A 19,739-nucleotide genomic window follows, 5' to 3' on the forward strand; every position below is an offset into this window, starting at 1 on the left:
TCTATCTATCTATCTATCTATTTGGCAACATGCTTTAACTGATTACAAATTCAACATATAGAAATATGAAAGAGACAACATTTAGACATTTATTTTAAGATTTTTACATTCCACCTTAATGCATTTTAATTTTTTTCTAAAGGGAAACACATCTTTAAAACATTAAAGGCATTAATGTATAGCCTAACTTTACAAAACTGCTGTTTTTCTATACTGTTTCCTATTTTATTTTATTTTATTGATTTGAATGACATCTTCTTTACCTGATCACCTCCTCCTCCTCTCCCAGACTTTTCTACCCTGCAGCTATATTTACCTCGAATCTGTTATAAAAACATGTTAAGAGATTATACACCTCATAACGTTATGAAATTTGTGTATAATCATCATTCATAAAATTCTAACATAGCAGAGATTATCAAAAGAAAGAAATTAAGTATTGAAACCACCAGTAGGCGGCAGTGTTTCACTGTTTCAATGAGTTAATTCATCCAATTCGTTCAAAAGTCAGATTAATTTAGTAAGAAAACAAACACCGATGTGAATACTTTTGTCGTTGATAATTACACTATTGACACTATTGAAAAATATACTAGCAAAACAGACAGCTGCTTTGGTAACTTGTTATACTGATAGTTATAGCTAAATACATTGCAATGGATTAGCTAGCTAAAATATATGTGGTGTGTACTAACTATTACACAATATTCTCATACCTCATTCTCAGTACATGCTGTAATTTTTTTTTTTTGCATCCCTCTCTGACCAGCAGTTAAATATAGTCCGCTGTGCAGCGCTTCTCTTCGTTTTTGGCGTTAACATTAACCGTGTGCTCTCCCATTCAAACACCTCTCGCTTGTTTTGGTGAAAGTGCGACTCATTGGTTGGGCGTTACCAATCGGTTCAATGGAGGGGGAGTATTTTTTGTCTGATTTATTATGACATACTCATATTTGATTAGGAACAAAATTATTTTTACAAAATAAATGAATTCTAGTTTTTCATATTATATTTTTCATTTGATCTACTGTGATTTTCATGTTGAAATAATGGGGGGGTTGTAACTGATGGATTTGAATATTGGGGGGGTTACCTCCCCCCATCCCCCCCATAAACTACGCCCCTGCATTGATATTAAGCCTGATGAAGACCTGAGGGTCGAAACGTTGCTTGTTTTTTTAATAAATTATGGGAGTTAGCAGTGTTGCGAACATTACATTTCTTCACCTCAGTAGTCTTTCTTTGTCCAGCACCTGCCAGAAGGTGGGATGTGCACACAATAACTCTTTTTAACATTAGGGACTGTAACATCCTTTGTTTGTCAGAAACATGGCTCACGCCCTTGGGACTTTACCAAAGCCAACCTCAGGCAAGTTATGCCTAATTTTTATCAACATGTATCCTGTCCAACCAGAGGACAGAATACACTGGATCATTGCTACACTCAGTTTAAGAATGCCTACAAAGCTCACTCACTACCGGCTTTCGGCAAATCGGACCATGCCGTCATTTTCCTCACACTGGAATATAAACAAAGGCTCGTTCAAGATTCTCCGGTGCAGAGAGTGGTGACACGATGGTCCGCCCACTCAGAAGCAATGCTACAGGCGGCTTTTGATGATGTAGACTGGGAAATTTTCTGGGCAAGTTCATCTGACGTCAGCGAGTTCACAAATGTAGAATTAAGCTTTGTAAATACGCTAGCCAAACAAGCTACTGATACAATAACTATAAGGACCTTCTGTAATCAGAAACCATGGGTGGACAAAACAATCCTTGTAGCAGTAAACAAACGCACTGATGCTTACAACGCCAGTCTTCTGTCAGGAAACATGAGTGAGTACAAAGCATCGTGCTATGATCTCCGACACGCAGTAAGAGCCGCCAAACACAGATACAGGGAACGCATTTCCAGCTAAATGACTCCTGAAATATGTGGCAAGGACTAAGGACCATCTGTGCCTTTGGAAACAAATCCTCTGCAGAGGTGAGAGCAGATCCGTCGCTGGCTGATGAGCTAAACACTTTCTACAGCTACTTTCTTGCTGCTTTGAAAGCAATCTAACTAGCTCGAGTATGCCAATCAGTGCGTCAGGAAGCAGCAGTCAGAGCAGCGATCATCATGTGATCACCATGTCGGAGGATGAGGTTCGGAGGGCACTAAAGCAAGTGAACATGAGGAAAGCAGCCGGACCTGATGGGATTTCTGGGCGTGTTCTGCGGTACTGTGCTGATCAGCTCGCTGGTTTGTTAACATCCATTTATAATGAGTCTCTTATAAAATCTGTCATCATCCCTGTGCCTAAGAACAATAAACCCTCTTGTCTGAATGGCTATCATCCAGATGCCCTCACATCAATAGTCATGAAGGTCTTTGAGGGACTGGTTAAAAACGTCTGCTCCTCCATCCCAGATACTTTAGACCCTCTTCAGTTTGCCTATTGCCCAAACAGATCCACTGATGATGCCATCTCTCACATCCTGCACCCTTCTCTCACACACATTGACAACAATAATGGGAACTATGTAAGGCTGCAATTTATGGACTATAGCTCAGCTTTTAATACTATAGTCCCCATAAAGCAAGCTTCTAAACTCATGGACCTTGGCCTGAATTCTTCACTCTGCAACTGGATTCTTGATTTCCTCACCGGCAGACCTCAAGTGGTGAAACTAGGCCAGTACACCTCCAATTCCATCACCCTGAACATAGGAGCCCCACAGGGCTGTGTCCTGAGTCCCTTGCTCTACTCTCTCTACACACATGACTGCCTGTCTTTGCACAGCTCCACATCTATGATGAAATTTGCTGATGATACTGAGGTTCTGGGCCTCATTCACAACAATAATGAGAACGCATACTTGGATGAGGTAGAAAAATTAACATCATGGTGCCAGGACAACTGTCTCTCTCTGAATGTGAGCAAAACTAAAGAGCTGATTGTGGACTTCAGGAAGAGACAGCAGCAGTCCTATACTCCTCTTATGATCAGCGGAACCCCTGTTGAGAGGGTGAGTAGCTTAAAGTACCTTGGTGTAAACATCTCAGAGGACCTGACTTGGACTACTCACATTCAAACACATGTTAATAAAGTCAGGCAAAGACTGTACCATCTGCGACAGCTGAGGAAATTCAGGGTCTCTCCAGCAATCCTGAAAACTTTCTATTCAGGGGCTATAGAAAGTGTATTGACTCAGTGTATCTCAGTGTGGTATGGGAACAGCTGCAGTCAATACTGCAAAGCCCTGCAGAGAGTAGTGCGCTTAGCTGAGCGCATCTCCAGGTCTGCTTTCCCCTCTCTGCAGGACATCTACCTCAAACGCTGCAAAAGCAGAACTGTTAAAATCATCAAGGACTCTATCCACCCAGTAATCATCTTTTCACTTTGCTGCCATCTGGTAAGCGCTTCCGTAGCCTGATGGAAAAACTGAGAGAATCAGGAGGAGTTTCTTCCCCCAGGCCATCAGGCTCTTAAACTCAAAACCAGCCTCTTAACATCTTCATGTCTCCACTTAATATTCACTTTATCAGTAAGATATTCTTTATTCACTACCTCACATTGACACACTGACAGTGTCAACCTGTTTGCACATTTGCCACTTGTACATTCCTGTGTATCTTAATATTTAAGACTACAGTTTACTTTCATGCACATTATTTTGCATTCTATATTAAATTCCACAATATACGATTTTTATATTTTATTCTTATATTTTTATTGTTTACTTTTAATTCATTCTTTCATAGGTATATTTATGTATATTTTCATCTGTGTTGTATTATTTAATAATTGCACTGTCCATGGAGCGGACCTGAATCACATTTCACTGCTGGTTATATATGCTCTATATATAATTGTGTATGCGACGAATAAAAATCTTGAATCTTGAAACGTGCACTCATTTACATCCTTCTCTTCACTCTCTGCGGCAGAAGTCTCCAAACTCATCCTTTCTAATCATCCTACTACTTGTCCGCTTGACCCTATTCCATCTTATCTCCTTCAAGCCATTTCTCCTGCAGTTGTACCTGCACTCACTCACATCATTAACACATAACTCCACACTGCTGTTTTTCCCTCATCATTTAGACCGGCTCGTATAACTCCATAACTCCGTCAACCTATCTCTTTTAGAGAACTACAGACCAGATTTCCTTCTTCCATTCATTGCAAAAACACTTGAACGAGCTGTGTTCAACCAAGTCTCTGCATTTCTCACACAGAACAACCTTCTTGACAGCAACCAATCTGGCTTCAGAAGTGGACATTCAACTGAGACTGCCTTGCTCTGCCTTGTTGTTGAAGACTAGCAAGAGCGGAATCCAAATCTTCAGAACTCATCCTGCTTGATCTGTCTGCTGCTTTTGGCACGGTTAACCACCAGATCCTCCTATAAACCCTCCTGGCAAAGGGCATCTCAGGAACCACACTTCAGTGGTTTGAGTCTTACCTATCATATAGGTCCTTCAAAGTATCTTGGAGAGGTGAGGTGTCCAAGTCACAACATCTTACTACTGGGGTGCCTCAGGGCTCAGTTCTTGGACCACTTCTCTTCTCTGTCTACATGGCATCATTAGGTTCTGTCATTCAGAAACATGGTCATACCACTGCTATGCTGATGACACTCAACTGTACTTCTCATTCCATCCTGATGATCCGACGGTAGCTACTCACATCTCAGCTTGTCTAACAGACATTTCTTGCTGGATGACGGACCATCACCTTCAACTCAACCTTGCCAAGACAGAACTGCTTGTGGTTCCAGCAAACCCATTGTTTCATTACAATTTCACCATCAAGTTAGGCACATCAACCATAACTCCTTCAAAAACAGCCAGAAGCCTTGGAGTTATGATTGATGATCAGCTGACTTTCTCAGACCACATTGCTAAAACTGTCCAATCCTGCAGATTTGCTTTATTCAACATCAAGAAGATCAAGGCCCTTTCTTTCAGAACATGCTGCACAACTTCTTGTTCAAGCTCTTGTTCTGTCCAGGCTGTACTATTGCAATGCTCTCTTGGCAGGTTTGCCAGCCAGTTCATAAAAGAATACACGTCGCACCTCTGTTTATCAATTTGCACTGGCTACCAATAGCTGCTCGCAAAAAACTACCACTGGCTCTGCACCCATTTACCTAAATTTATTACTTCAGACTTATGTGCCCTCTAGAAGCTTGCGTAGTGCAAGTGAATGACGCATGATTGTGCCATCCCAAAGAAGCACAAAGATACTTTTACAGACTTTTAAATTAAATGTTTCCTCCTGGTGGAATGACCTCCCCAACTCAATCCGAGTCCTTAGCCATTGTCAAAAATCGGCTTAAAACTCATCTGTTCCATCTTTATTTGACCTTCTAACCAGGGCTTAATTTGTGCCAGAACAAGCCGGATCCGGACCTGGCACCTCTGAAATCCGATCCGGCTCCTCATTTTGGCGGATCCCCCTCCTCCAGGGGTGGCGTTTCAGTATGGCAGACAGAGAATAGCCAGATATGTGCCATGAAAAACTATCCAAAATTAATATCTCTATTATAATTCATTATTATTATTTTAAATCACAGAGTTTTAGAAATATTTAACCAATGAAAAGTATTCAAAGGAGCTTGTAAAATTTCGTAACGCCATTGGATCCTCAAACTTTCACGAAACCTCGTCACTTCACCCCGCCTCCACTCAGATTGAGCGCCGCGCACAGCCTGGATGAGACAGATCGCCGCTTATTCGCAAAGCAAGGGTAAACAAATAACTTTGAATTGTACAGCATTTCTTTATTCAAACACTAATTCTGTAAAGGCTATTGTTTTTTGTGTATGAAGACTGGAGAAATAGTTTTACTGGTGATATACTTTTGTACGTTTAAAATATCCTGTGCATAAGTGCTTAATCATTTATATCATGAGTTTTTGGCCAAGTGTATTAAACAGCAAAAAAAAAAAAAAAACACGTATAAAATAAACGTTATATCCTAACCTGTAAAAGGTAATAATGGCATATAATGCGCTTCACTTTCCTCAGATGTGGAGAAAACACAGATCTCCTCATTCGCCGGCCAAAGAACTTGTTAACTCCATTTGAGCTTGTTTTTCATATAGCCTGATGGTAACTGACGACGCAGTGTTGTTAAGTTATTGATTTGTTCCCCCTATTCTTTCTTTGTCCCCGTGTATTTTAGTAGAGTGTGACATGAAACTGTTTTATTTGTCAACACCCATCAGACATCATATTGTTTGTATTTGGTTGCTTAAACTCAACAAATTACGGAAAAGAACTCTTATATAAATTATAAGAATTATATAATATAATACTCGCGAGTCAGCTTTATACGCACTAGCTTTGGATGTAACTGTGAGGGCACATAATGCCTTTGGAGTGCGTGAGTACCAAATGGCTTAAAATTCTTAAAAAGGTGTGCAAATTATTATACATTTTTTGTGACAATGCAACAATGACACGATTAGTCAAGTGAAAGTTCTGTCAGCTGTCCTGAAATGCAAGTGAGTCTTGTATCGCAGCGTGCAGGTCACTGATGCACTGATGAGAAGCGCTCTCTGAGAGAGTTCATGGACTCTATGGATATTTTATTATTCAAACCTACAAGCTATGTAGAATAAATGCAGGAATTTCCCTTATTCTAAACTTGAAAGCTGTGAGATTTATTAAAACCATGCGACATATAGTCCCCCTCAGAAAAGTTTTTAGGCCTGGAAATTGTTGTTTTAAAATCGCATGGCATTTCCATGTTATTCATGACCTTACAGATGTCAGAAAAAGGACCAGGATCCAACTGCGGTTGAATGAATGACACATTTATTGATAAAAACTCAGGACTTAATCGGCTGGAGCACGAAACAGTCAGCACTCCGCAAGAACGACCAGCTCAGGGATCTCTTCGGCATCAGCCGCACAGCAGCGGGGAACAGGTCGTCACTTCTAGAGGAGTGGTGTGGGTTATGATGGCTACCGGCTGACCAGAAAGGCCCCAGACCGTGACAGGGGAAGGAAGAGAAATGGCTGGAATGCCCCAATTCTTAGCCGTGAAGTAGTCCAGGAAACTGGCTTCAGCACCAGAATCAATAAGTGCCTTGCAGGAGTGGACTGAGCCTTGGTACTTGATGGTGGCTGAGAGCTGGGTAAGTGACTGAGGGGAGATAAGAGGAGAAACACCCACCAGGACTCCCCAGTTGACTAGTTGGCTTTGGCTTTTAATGGGCATGATTGAAAGTGAAGTGAAGTGACATTCAGCCAAGTATGGTGACCCATACTCAGAATTTGTGCTCTGCATTTAACCCATCCGAAATGCACACACACAGAGCAGTGAACACACACACACACTGTGAGCACACACCCGGAGCAGTGGGCAGCCATTTATGCTGCGGCGCCCGGGGAGCAGTTGGGGGTTCGATGCCTTGCTCGAAGGCACCTAAGTCATGGTATTGAAGGTGGAGAGAGAACTGTACATGCACTCCCCCCACCCACAATTCCTGCCGGCCCGGGACTCGAACTCACAACCTTTCGATTGGGAGTCCGACTCTCTAACCATTAGGCCACGACTTCCCAAAAATGACCAAATGAGCAAAATGACCTGACCCTCCACAATACAGACAGAGGCCCTTTACCAGCCTATGTTGTTTTTCCTGGGCAGACAATCGATGTCGACCCAACTACATGGGCTCAGAATCCATCTGGGACGATTGAGGCGGTTGTTGAGCCTTGAATGGCTGGGTATCCTCTAGCCCCCAAGATGGATGGGAAGTCAAGCGTCGTTGACGCAAATGAAGACGGCTCTCAATACGAATGGCCAGATCAATAAAGCCCTCCAGGTTCTTAGGTAACTCGTGTGTCGCAATCTCGTCCTGTATGCCAAAGTTCAGCCCCTCCTGAAACATAGCCCGCAGCGCCCCCTCATTCCAATCGCAAGAGGCCGCTAGAGTCTTAAAATGAATGGCATAATCAGTCACAGAACGTCCACCTTGACGGAGCCGTGCGAGTTTAGATGCAGCCTCATCCCCCTTAAGGGAGCGATCAAACAGCTTCATAATTTCACAGCGATATTCCTCAAAGTCCGAGCAAAAATGGGCCCTCGCCTCCCAAATGGCTGTTCCCCACTCGTTAGCTTTTCCTGTCAGCAGTGTGATGACATAAGGGACAGAAACGCCCGACTTCAGATGAATTCAGATCTCCGTCATACAAGGGCGGATTGTTAGCATGCGGCTCGGGCTCAAGCTGAGCAAGAGCCTGAGGAAACACCGGAGCAGCGGACGACAGAACATTTTGTAGTTCACGGAAGCGATCACTTAATTCAGCAATTTCGTCCACCGCTCTACCTCCTGAGCGAACAAACTCTTTGCCCGCTGGATCCATTTCTGGTCAGTCCGTACTTACAGGAAAAGGACCAGGATCCAACTGCGGTTGAATGAATGACACGTTTAACCCACGACTTAATCGGCTGGAGCACGAAACAGTCAGCACTCCGCAAGAACGGACAGATCAGGGATCTCTTCGGCATCAGCCGCACAGCAGCGGGAAACAGGTGGCGAATCAGCACTGGAAAGCCATAGCTGGAATCCGAAGGCAATGCAGAGAGCGAGGTAAGTAGAGTCAGCCGCCTGGTAGATGCGGGCTTCTGAGTAACGAGAGGCAAGGCAGGGAAAAAAGGACAAAAAAACAGGAACACCAGATCGACTAGACAGAGGAAAAAATAACATAAAGCAGAGTCAGAAAACTATGACTAGCAAGGAGAAAGCTTAACTTTAACAATGCTTATGGACTGACAAAAGACAGCAAACACGAGGGCATGATAAAGGGAAGATAATCAGTGTAAGACAGGCTGCAGGTGAGGGAGAATTTGTTAACAGGGATAACAAGAGGGGCGGAGAAAACATAGCGGGAATAGTGAAACACCTGGCGAGCCAGCAAAACCTAAAACATGTGCTCCAGGACAGAAAAAGCCTCAGGCCGGATCCGCTGCCCCACTTTGTTCCGGTACATCGCAATTTACAAATTAAGCACTGCTTTCTAACTGTAGCACTCACTATTTTAATTAAAAAAAAACATCTAACTAATCCATTCTAATCATTTTGTATTCTATTTTCTTTTCATTTATTATACAATTATGTGTGTATACATACATACATACATACATAGATACATATACACTCACCCCTAAGGATTATTAGGAACACCTTTTCAGTTTCTCATTAATGTAATTATTTAATCAACCAATCACATGGCAGTTGCTTCAATGCATTTAGGGGTGTGGTCCTGGTCAAGACAATCTCCTGAACTCCAAACTGAATGTCAGAATGGGAAAAAAAGGTGATTTAAGCAATTTTGAGAGTGGCATGGTTGATGGTGCCAGACGGGCCGGTCTGAGTATTTCACAATCTGCTCAGTTACTGGGATTTTCACGCACAACCATTTCTAGGGTGTACAAAGAATGGTGTGAAAAGGGAAAAACATCCAGTATGTGGCAGTCCTGTGTGTGAAAATGCCTTGTTGATGCTAGAGGTCAGAGGAGAATGGGCCGACTGATTCAAGCTGATAGAAGAGCAACTTTGACTGAAATAACCACTCGTAACAACCGAGGTATGCAGCAAAGCATTTGTGAAGCCACAACACGCACAACCTTGAGGCGGATGGGCTACAACAGCAGAAGACCCCACCGGGTACCACTCATCTCCACTACAAACAGGAAAAAGAGGCTACAATTTGCACAAGCTCACCAAAATTGGACAGTTGAAGACTGGAAAAATGTTGCCTGGTCTGATGAGTCTCAATTTCTGTTGAGATATTCAGATGGTAGAATCAGAATTTGGCATAAACCAAATGAGAACATGGACTATATATATATATATATATATATATATATATATATACACACACACCTAAAGGATTATGAGGAACACCATACTAATAATGTGTTTGAGCCCCTTTCGCCTTCAGAACTGCCTTAATTCTACGTGGCATTGATTCAACAAGGTGCTGAAAGCATTCTTTAGAAATGATGGCCCATATTGATAGGATAGCATCTTGCAGTTGATGGAGATTTGTGGGATGCACATCCAGGGCACGAAGCTCCCGTTCCACCACATCCCAAAGATGACCTCAAGGTTGTGCATGTTGTGGCTTCACAAATGCTTTGCTGCATACCTCGGTTGTAACGAGCGGTTATTTCAGTCAAAGTTGCTCTTCTATCAGCTTGAATCAGTTGGCCCATTCTCCTCTGACCTCTAGCATCAAAAGGCATTTTCGCCCACAGGACTGCTGCATACTGGATGTTTTTCCCTTTTCACACAATTCTTTGTAAACCCTAGAAATGGTTGTGCGTGAAAATCCCAGTAACTGGGCAGATTGTGAAATACTCAGACCGGGCCCGTCTGGCACCAACAACCATGCCACACTCAAAATTGCTTAAATCACCTTTCTTCCCCATTCTGACATTCAGTTTGGAGTTTAGGAGATTGTATTGACCAGGACCACACCCCTAAATGCATTGAAGCAACTGCCATGTGATTGGTTGATTAGATAATTGCATTAATTAGAAATTGAACAGGTGTTCCTAATAATCCTTTAGGTGAGTGTATATATATGTATGTATGTATACACACATACAGTGGCTCCTGCCAATTCTCTCAGGGGGGGCAAATGTTTGCTCGATTAATGAGGAAAGGTCACCCGTTCAATTGATAAATTAATGGCTAGTCACTATAGTATTAATAAAAAATAAACTGACATTAGGAATCAATCTCGTTCTCCTTATGATTCTATATGTGTGTTAACACAATTCAGCAGCAGATGAATACTGACGCCAGGATGTGGTTTTTCCAAAAAAATGTTTACTTTGATTTCAGTTCACGCTTGGTTTAATAAGAAATAATTGAAGTCACATAAATCACTGTTTACACAACTCACTTATATTACACTGCTCATTGATCTCACATTCCTCACTTACATTACACTGCTTACTTAAAAATACTATTAGCCTTTTTCTCCGCTCATAACACATCCTTGAAAATCCTCATTTATACGACTTCCTGCCCTTTGTAGATTCTTGTTTGATGTTTACATTTCATCTTGGTTGTCCTAATTCTTTAATTACCAATTTATTGTTATTGCTAAGATGAATAAATGGTATTTCTTTCAATGACAATTAATCTTCGCTGAGGTAATGTTCGCCGTGATGTCGATCAAGTTTAGCTGACAAAGGCATAGCTGTCCTCGTCTCTGTTTTTTATTTATTTATTTTTTTACATTTGATAAATATATTAAACTAGTTTTTCATTTTTCTCTCAAGTTTTTAAATATTATTGGATGTCACTGTTGATGATGAAAAGCACGTTAGGGCTAGCCCTCCCGGAACTCACTGAGATTGGATTGCAATGCCTGCAGATCTAAAAAATTATCTTTGTATGGAAGTCTATGAGAGCATTCAGGGCGATTCTCAGTTTGACAGAAATCACCCAAAAGAGGTGGTACTATATAAAACGCGACTCGATGCTGATTGGACTATTTAGAGGCAGCACAAACAGTCTACAATGGTGAAAGCTAGCGCAACACTGTGGTTGAATGAGAAAAAAAAAAAAAATCCCTCCTTTTCCTTTGGTGGTGCGTCACCCAATTGCCCTAATGGAGAAACAGCCACTGTATATATATTAAATTTAAAATTAAATGTATGCATTTAACAGACGCTATTATCCAAAGCGACTTATTGTGCGTTCAGGCTATCAATTTTTACCTATCATGTGTTCCCCGGGAATATATACGCAAAAGGTCATTGCAAAAGAGGCTGGCTGTTCACAGAGCTCTGTGTCCAAGCACATTAAAAGAGAGGCGAAGGGAAGGAAAAATTTGATAGAAAAAAGTGTACAAGCAATAGGGATAACTGCACCCTGAAGAGGATTGTGAAACAAAACCCATTCAAAAAGGGTTTTCAAAAAGGGGAGATTCACAAAGCGTGGACCTCAGCTGGAGTCAGTGCTTCAAGAACCACTAAGCACAGACGTATGCAAGACATGGGTTTCAGCTGTCGCATTCCACTCTTTAAAAACAGACAGCATGAGTGTTGGAAACAGTTCTGCTGTCTAATATATTTGATGAATAAAAGGTTAAAAAGAACTGCATTTATTCAAAATAAAAAACAATTCTAATCATATATTCTAATAATATATTTTCTTTACTATCACTTTTTATAAATTTAACACATCCTTGCTGAATAAAAGTATTGATTTTATTGAAAAAAAAAAAGAAAGAAAAAAAATTACTGACCCCAAATTACTGACTAGAACTGTATATTGTTATTACAAAATATTTATATTTTAAAAACATAGCTTTTTTTTTTTTTTTTTTTACTTTTTATTCATCAAAGTATCCTAAAAAAGTATCACATGTTCTGAAAAAATATTAAGCAGCAGAACTGTTTCCAACTTGATTTAATGAATCATCATATTAGAATGATTTCTAAAGGACCATGTGATAATGATCCTAAAATTTCAGCTTTGCATCACAGAAATAAATGATAAATTAAAGTATAATAAATTTAAAAACAATTATTTTAAATTGTAATAATATATCACAATATTAATTTTTTTTCTATATTTTTGATCAAATAAATGCAGGCTTGATGAGCAGAATAAACTTCTTTCAAAAACATTAAAAATAGTAATGTTTCCAAACTTTTGATCCGTACTGTATATATAAATAAATATAAATAAACATTTGAAATATATCAGTCTGTGTGTAATGAATGAATAAAATGTTCATGAATATTATATATATATATATATATATATATTACCATTAATGTGATGACCTAAAATGGTTGCACTCGGTGAATTGCTGCCGCTACCTGTTGCTGTTTTTACCACAATAGAAGTCGGAATAGACAACTCTGAAAATAAAATACTGATATGATGACTACCGCTACTTAAAGAACTTACAGGTGGTGATGGATATAAGTATAGGCTTAAATCAAATGCTGTACCATCGATTCTTCCCCACAAGGAGTCTAAATGCCCCAGATCTCGAGGGAAATCCACACTGAGAAACTAACAGGATGGCATAGCGTTTCTTGTCTCAGCCATTTGTAAGCTGTTTCAGTAGCTGTGGTCCACTAAAAGCCTCAAAGGTATCAGGGTTAAAATGGAGAAAAAAGCTAGTCTTTAGGACGTTTTATTCATTCACATGCATCTTCCCATTCTTTTCTCCTCTTCTTATCGCTAGGGAAAATCATTGGAGTCCTATATTGCTTCTTTTGTTGCCCTCCAACTGAAAATTACATCCAAAAGCCACACAGTGTGGTATCGTATCAGTATTTTATTGTCTTGTGTTTATTTTCTGAGTTGTGTCACGGTAAAAACCGTCAGTAGCTCACCGAGTGCAACCATTTGACATCATCAATGTAGATTTTACTGTGCAAATAAAATAATGGTGCCCCCCACAGTGTAAAAACGATGCCAATATTTTAAAATAACATACATCTTTCACAGGTTTTCTGTTATATATTTCAGTAAGAGACATAATTTATGTTATATTAAGCTATACATTTACATTTATTCATTTAGCTGATGCTTTTATCCAAAGCAACTTACAATTGCTACAATCGCACGCCTCTGGAGAAACTAGAGGTTAAGTGTAGCTCTTTGTGTGTGTTTAAACTACTGCTGACACAAAATTGGCATGCATCCACTTTCTCAGCATCTATGACTATCCAATTTTGAAAAATGGACGACATGCCGAATTAAACTGAGATATCTAAGCGGTGTCATAAGCTGATGATGCACAAGCACTGCACGTTTGACTCACATGGACTGTAGTGTAGAGAACAAAACACATTCAATGAAAACCGTAGCATTGAACATTGAATAATGTCCATGGCCCCCCTCCTGAAACCTCATGCCACCCCTTTGCCACACCAGGAAAAAATCTCTAGATCCCCTCTCCCCTCTTTTTTCCACAGTGCGAGATCGCACCTTCCAGGAGGGGGGAATAATGTCACACCCATGGACTCATTATGTTGTGTTTTCCATTTACCATGTTCTCTGTGACCCAGTTTCTGTCTCCCTTGTTTGGTTAATTGATTAGTTCCCAGGTGTGTTTAGTTTCTTTACCATGTGTTCCATGTCTCCATTAATTTAGTAATTCCATGAACATGTCTGTCTTTGTTATCCTGTCTTTATATACCATAGTCTTTCAGTTCAGTTTTGTCGGGTCTACCAGTTACAAGTCAGTACGTGTACGTCTTCCTCCTGTGTTCCATGTTGGAGTTACCCCGGTGTTGGATTAATAAAGACTCTGTCGATTATTCTCGACTCCGTGTTCCTTCCAGCACAGTGTGACACCTTGAGTTATTTTGGAATAAATGTAAAATGCCTAAAATCACTTACTCGATAAGATACATACTTGGCTTTAATAAATGGAATATTGAATACATTGTTAAAGGGTTAGTTCACCCAATAATCAAAATTATGTAATCAATAACTCACCCTCATGTCGTTCCAAACCAGTGAGACCTCTGTTTATCTTCGGAATACAGTTTAAGATATCTTAGATTTAAAAAATCTAAAATTTAGATTGAGCTCTCAGTCCCTCCATTGAAACTGTGTGTATGGTCTACTATCCATGTCCAGAAAGGTAAGAAAAACATCTTCAAAGTAGTCCATGTGACATCAGAGGGTCAGTTAGAATTTTTTGAAGCATCAAAAATACATTTTGGTCCAAAAATTGCAAAAACTACGACTTTATTCAGCATTGTCTTCTCTTCCGTGTCTGTTGTGAGAGAGTTCAAAACAAAGCAGTTTGTGATATCCGGTTCGCGAACGAATCATTTGATGTAACCGGATCTTTTTGAACCAGTTCACCAAATCGAACTGAATCGTTTTAAACTGTTCGTGTCCCCAATACGCATTAATCCACAAATTACTTAAGCGTTTTACGTTTTTAATGTGGCTGACACTCCCGCTGAGTTCAAACAAACCAATATCCCGGAGTAATTCATTTACTCAAACAGTACACTGACTGAACTGCTGTGAAGAGAGAACTGAAGATGAATACCGAGCCGAGCCAGATAACGAACAAAAGACTGACTCATTCTCGAGTCAAAAATCGGTTGCATCGATTCAGTTCGATTTGGTGAACTGGTTCAAAAAGATCCGGTTACATCGAATGATTTGTTCGCGAACCGGATATCACAAACGGCTTTGTTTTGAACTCTCTCACAACAGGCACGGAAGAGAAGACAATGCTGAATAAAGTTGTAGTTTTTGCTATTTTTGGACCAAAATGTATTTTCGCTGCTTCAAAAAATTCTAACTGACCCTCTGATGTCACATGGACTACTTTGATGATGTTTTTCTTACCCTTCTGGACACGGACAGTATACCATACACTCAGTTTCAATGGAGGGACTGAGAGCTCTCGGACTAAATCTAAAATATCTTAAACTGTGTTCCGAAGATAAACGGAGGTCTCACTGGTTTGGAACGACATGAGGGTGAGTTATTAATTACATAATTTTGATTATTGGGTGAACTAACCCTTTAATGTAAAAAACCAAATATAGATGATCTCTCTCTCTGTTTATTTTACCAAAACAAAAAAAAGTGACTAGAATATGAATGTTTTAGGAATAAAATAACTAAAACTGTGAAGACAGACAATGATCTTATTCCATGTCTGACAGCATCTTTTGTTATTGATCTTTGTCGTTACAGGATATTTTTCAAAGTGATTGGTATGTACTGCAAGAGAACAAAGTGATGAAAGAGATGTTCAGAGACATTGATGGAGTAATCTACTTCGATATCTGGCAGATGACTTCCTGTCACTATCTTACTGAAAATATTCACCCAGGACCTGTTGTCATTGCTAATGCAATCAGCATGTTTCTCTCATATGTCTGTCCTGCCTAATACATCCAAACAATATTTGCTTTTTCATCTGCAACATACATGCATTAAAAAAAAAAAATGTTTGGACCATCTCAAACTAAATAACTGGAGCCCAGAACATTTTCTTTTTTTTCTTTTTAATTAACTGCATTAATAATTTAATAACACTAATTGTTGGGTGCATATACTATTTTGTAAATAAAGTGTTTTATATGTTGCAAAAAGCTGTACAGTGAATGCCTTTTAAGTTACCAAAATATTTTTCAGCAAACACCAAACACTGTTTTGAGTATTGCAGAAAAAAAAATATATTTTGTATAAAGTAGATTGCGAATTGTATTATAGCAGTAATACAGTGTTCAATTTTATTAAATTCTGAAGCAGACTTTTCATTTCAGACATCCATTTGGAGGATCCAAACTCTTAAATAAGCACTTTAGCGCTCACACACTCTCAAAAAGCAGGTATTCACTATAAACTATAGAGTTCCAACAGTCGTATACTGTAAACTATATATATATAAACATTTCTAAGGAACTATTGGAGTCAACTGATGTAACTTATGACTTCTGTTGATGCTGTGAGGAATCATTCTCAGAGTCTTGGGATATTGATGCCAGAATTTAGATTTTATTATCAGAGACAATAAAACCGAGAACTGCAGCACAATCTATAGAGTCTGTGTCTGTACTCTCTTTTATACAGTGCTTCCTGAAGGCATGCCCATGTTCAATACATTTCATAGATATGGTTATTATCCATCAACTCTTCTTTTGGCTGTGTCTCCAGCCTGCCCAGAAGGAGACAGGATGCCCAAATTTATGTTCCATGACTAAAGAGGCCCCACCATATATTTTGCCTAATGTCAAAAAAGGAAGTGTAGCTTTATATACTGTCTTCACTGTCTCTACTTTTGCAATGTCTTCACTGAGGAGGCCTCATCAGATATTTTGTCTAATGTCCAAATACGATGTGCAGCTTCAGCATGTTTGCACCTTCCATTCTGATGCAGGATTCTTTACAGTATACACACAGGCAAAAACATGATTATAACAGTAGAATAACTTGTTACATAAATGGCTATATTCACATCGATTATACTTGATTGATTCATATTTTGATTAATAAAAATCTTCCTTAAACTAAGACAAAATCTAATAATGTTTCCGGTTCAAAAAGCTATTCACAGCTGTTGTAGCCGCACTGGGTTGTACATAATAATTAACTCAAATGATATATAGGGAATTTGAATAATTAATCAGGAATATGATTAATATATATATCTCATATGACTGTTACATTAAAATTATTGAAGATGAAAAATAGCTCAATTGCATATATCAATAACTCATTACAAGGCACTGTAATTTACTCATATGTCAATATTCCATTCTTCATATCAATTATAGTGATATCTCTTACTGTAAATGACCGCAAATCAAACAGTGGTTTGTCCAGCAAACGGCCGTAAGATTAACTTATCAATTTTCAATAAAGTTATCACTTCTTATAATTCAAGAAAAAATATTCTCTGGCCATGAAAACATTATCCTATCATTATGAAATTTAGGTTTGTAGCTAAAGATCAGACATTTCATTGACTCGTGAAGTGAGCGTTTCAGTGGGAGGCAATCATGAATATATATTGGTTTTTAATAATTGAACTAATAATACATCAAACTACAAATCACACAGGGTAAATACGCGTACGACAATATAGACAGTAAACTTTGTACAAGACATAATGGAATCCAAATGAGGGAGAGAGAGAATGAGTGAGAGAGGATGAATGAGAGAATAGGCGGGATCACAGAATCACGCGCTCAGTTATGCAAACTCACAGACAGTAACCCTTGAAAGACAACAACGAATCAAATCATAGACAAACTTTAAGCAGCATTTAAATCTCCATAGAGAATGATACTTGCATGTGGTCTCTTTGTAATTGGGCATGTTCTCTCGTGTCTTCCGGGCTGATGTGTCTCTGTGTCAACCGCCAGACCAGCGTGCGTGTGAGCAGCGCGAGCGTGGTCCTTTGTTCTTTCGTGTCTTCTGGGGCTGCTGCGGAATCCACGATATTTGAAAGGTCCAACAAAGCAATGTTTCAGAATTCGTCTTCCTCGTGTGGAGAGGCGAATAAACTTAGTAAAGAAAAGAAACGAAAACAACGGTGATGAAAGCTCCCGAAGGAGCCATGAGTAAGAGCTGTTCTCTCAGTCGCCGTGCGGAGAGGGACGGCAATAGGAGAGCGGACCAAGGCCGCGAAAACGGACGAGCAGGGTCAGAAGCGGGGAAGCAAAGAGAGAGCTAAGAGAGGGAGGAACTTCCTGGGTCAGCTCTTACGGCTTGAATAGTTCGCGCCTCTGTTCGCGTGAACAACCAATGAACGTCCGCGATCTGAAGCGGGAAAAAGTTTCTTTGTCTCTGGGGAAACACCCACTCTAATAATTTCTGGCTTATAAGATTTCAGCAGTGCTATTCCAGCAAGTTCGTAATTCCAGATTAATACATTTTACACACCTTTTAAACAGGTGGATAGTTGGGTCACAACATGACAATTCCAAAAACACCAAACAGTACATATATAACTGATAGAAACACGACGTTACATTCATATGCAGAATTACACACATTTAAAGATTAACACACAATAAAATTGTGGATACTCCAATTTTTGATTATGGAAAACATCTAATGCACCAAAAAGCAATACTTAATACATTTAGAATACATTGAGAAAAGGTAATAGTTTAGGATACATTGAGAGAAGATGCCAGTGAGCTGGCTTTTTCCTGTCCTGTTTCCCAGTGGGATCATAAAGTTTTATGAGCTGTTAAGGGGGTAGGGTTGCAACTACTGGTTCTATTTGAGAACATTAAAATTAGGAGAAACATTTCCAATTTATAAGTTAGCAACTTATACTCCTCACATAACAAGGATTAACCATTTTATGCAACGCACAAACATACTCAAAATACATATTATTGAGGACTTACATAGAGAGCTTAAAGAAGAGTTTGTGTGAGTGTGTTTAGGAATATGGGCGTTTCGTTTCTCCTCTGAGGCTGCTCACGTGACTCTGGAATTTCTTGTCGTAAATAATTTAAATCCAGCCAGGCTGGCGCCAGGCCAGGCATTTCGTTTACAAAGGTTTCATTTTATATGCCTGAATTCAAAAATCTACAAGTGTTAGGTTTGCATTGTTTTAGATTCAACGAACCGTGATTCATTAGTTCAGAACCCATGAATCGATGACCTGCATATCCGTTACACTGTCATAAAGCAAGTTGTCACAGAAATTACTCAACACTGCTAAAAATAAAGGTGGTTAAAAGGTTCTTCACAGCAATGCCAAAAAAGAACCATTTTTGGATCCACAAATAACAATTCAGTCAAAGGTCAAAGATTCTTTAAAGAACAATCTCTTTCTTACCTTTTTAGAATCTGAAGAACCTTTTTTTAAGAGTGTACTCTTGGAAGATAGATTGTAGAAATATGTTTTTAGACAGCTGTCATGGCAGTTCCCTAAGGGTTCCATGTCATCAGTTAAATTGAAGTTGTGCTCGGACAAAAATTGAAACCAAGATCAGTATTCAAGATCCGAGTTGTGCCCCCTCAGACGCCACACATATAGCTTCCACAAATCCAGGCGAGGGTGAGGGATGGAATCCACTGCCTGAGAGAAAAGGTCCCCCCTTACAGTAATCGTCCATAAAGAACCATTGTGGAGCGCCACCAGGTCTGAGAACCATACTCCGGTCGGCCAGAAGAGGACTAAGAGCAGCAGTAGGAAGAGCCCTGCATTCCAGCCCCAGCGCCAAATGGGCAGACTTTTTTAAATGCATATAGGG

At 39.6% G+C, this 19,739-nt stretch overlaps 1 protein-coding gene across 1 annotated transcript in view; it reads left to right on the forward strand.

Moving 5' to 3' along the window:
• The window catches only part of LOC132115900 (NXPE family member 3-like), a 47,034-nt gene extending 31,078 nt beyond the window's left edge, over nucleotides 1–15,956 (forward strand). Inside the window, exon 7 of the mRNA XM_059524309.1 lies at nucleotides 15,712–15,956. Coding sequence (XP_059380292.1) covers nucleotides 15,712–15,909 — 198 coding nt within the window. The 3' untranslated portion in view covers nucleotides 15,910–15,956. The remainder of the gene's footprint in view (nucleotides 1–15,711) is intronic.
• The last annotated feature ends 3,783 nt before the right edge of the window (nucleotides 15,957–19,739 follow it).

Source organism: Carassius carassius, chromosome 35 (assembly GCF_963082965.1).
Source record: "Carassius carassius chromosome 35, fCarCar2.1, whole genome shotgun sequence".
NCBI lineage: Eukaryota > Metazoa > Chordata > Actinopteri > Cypriniformes > Cyprinidae > Carassius > Carassius carassius.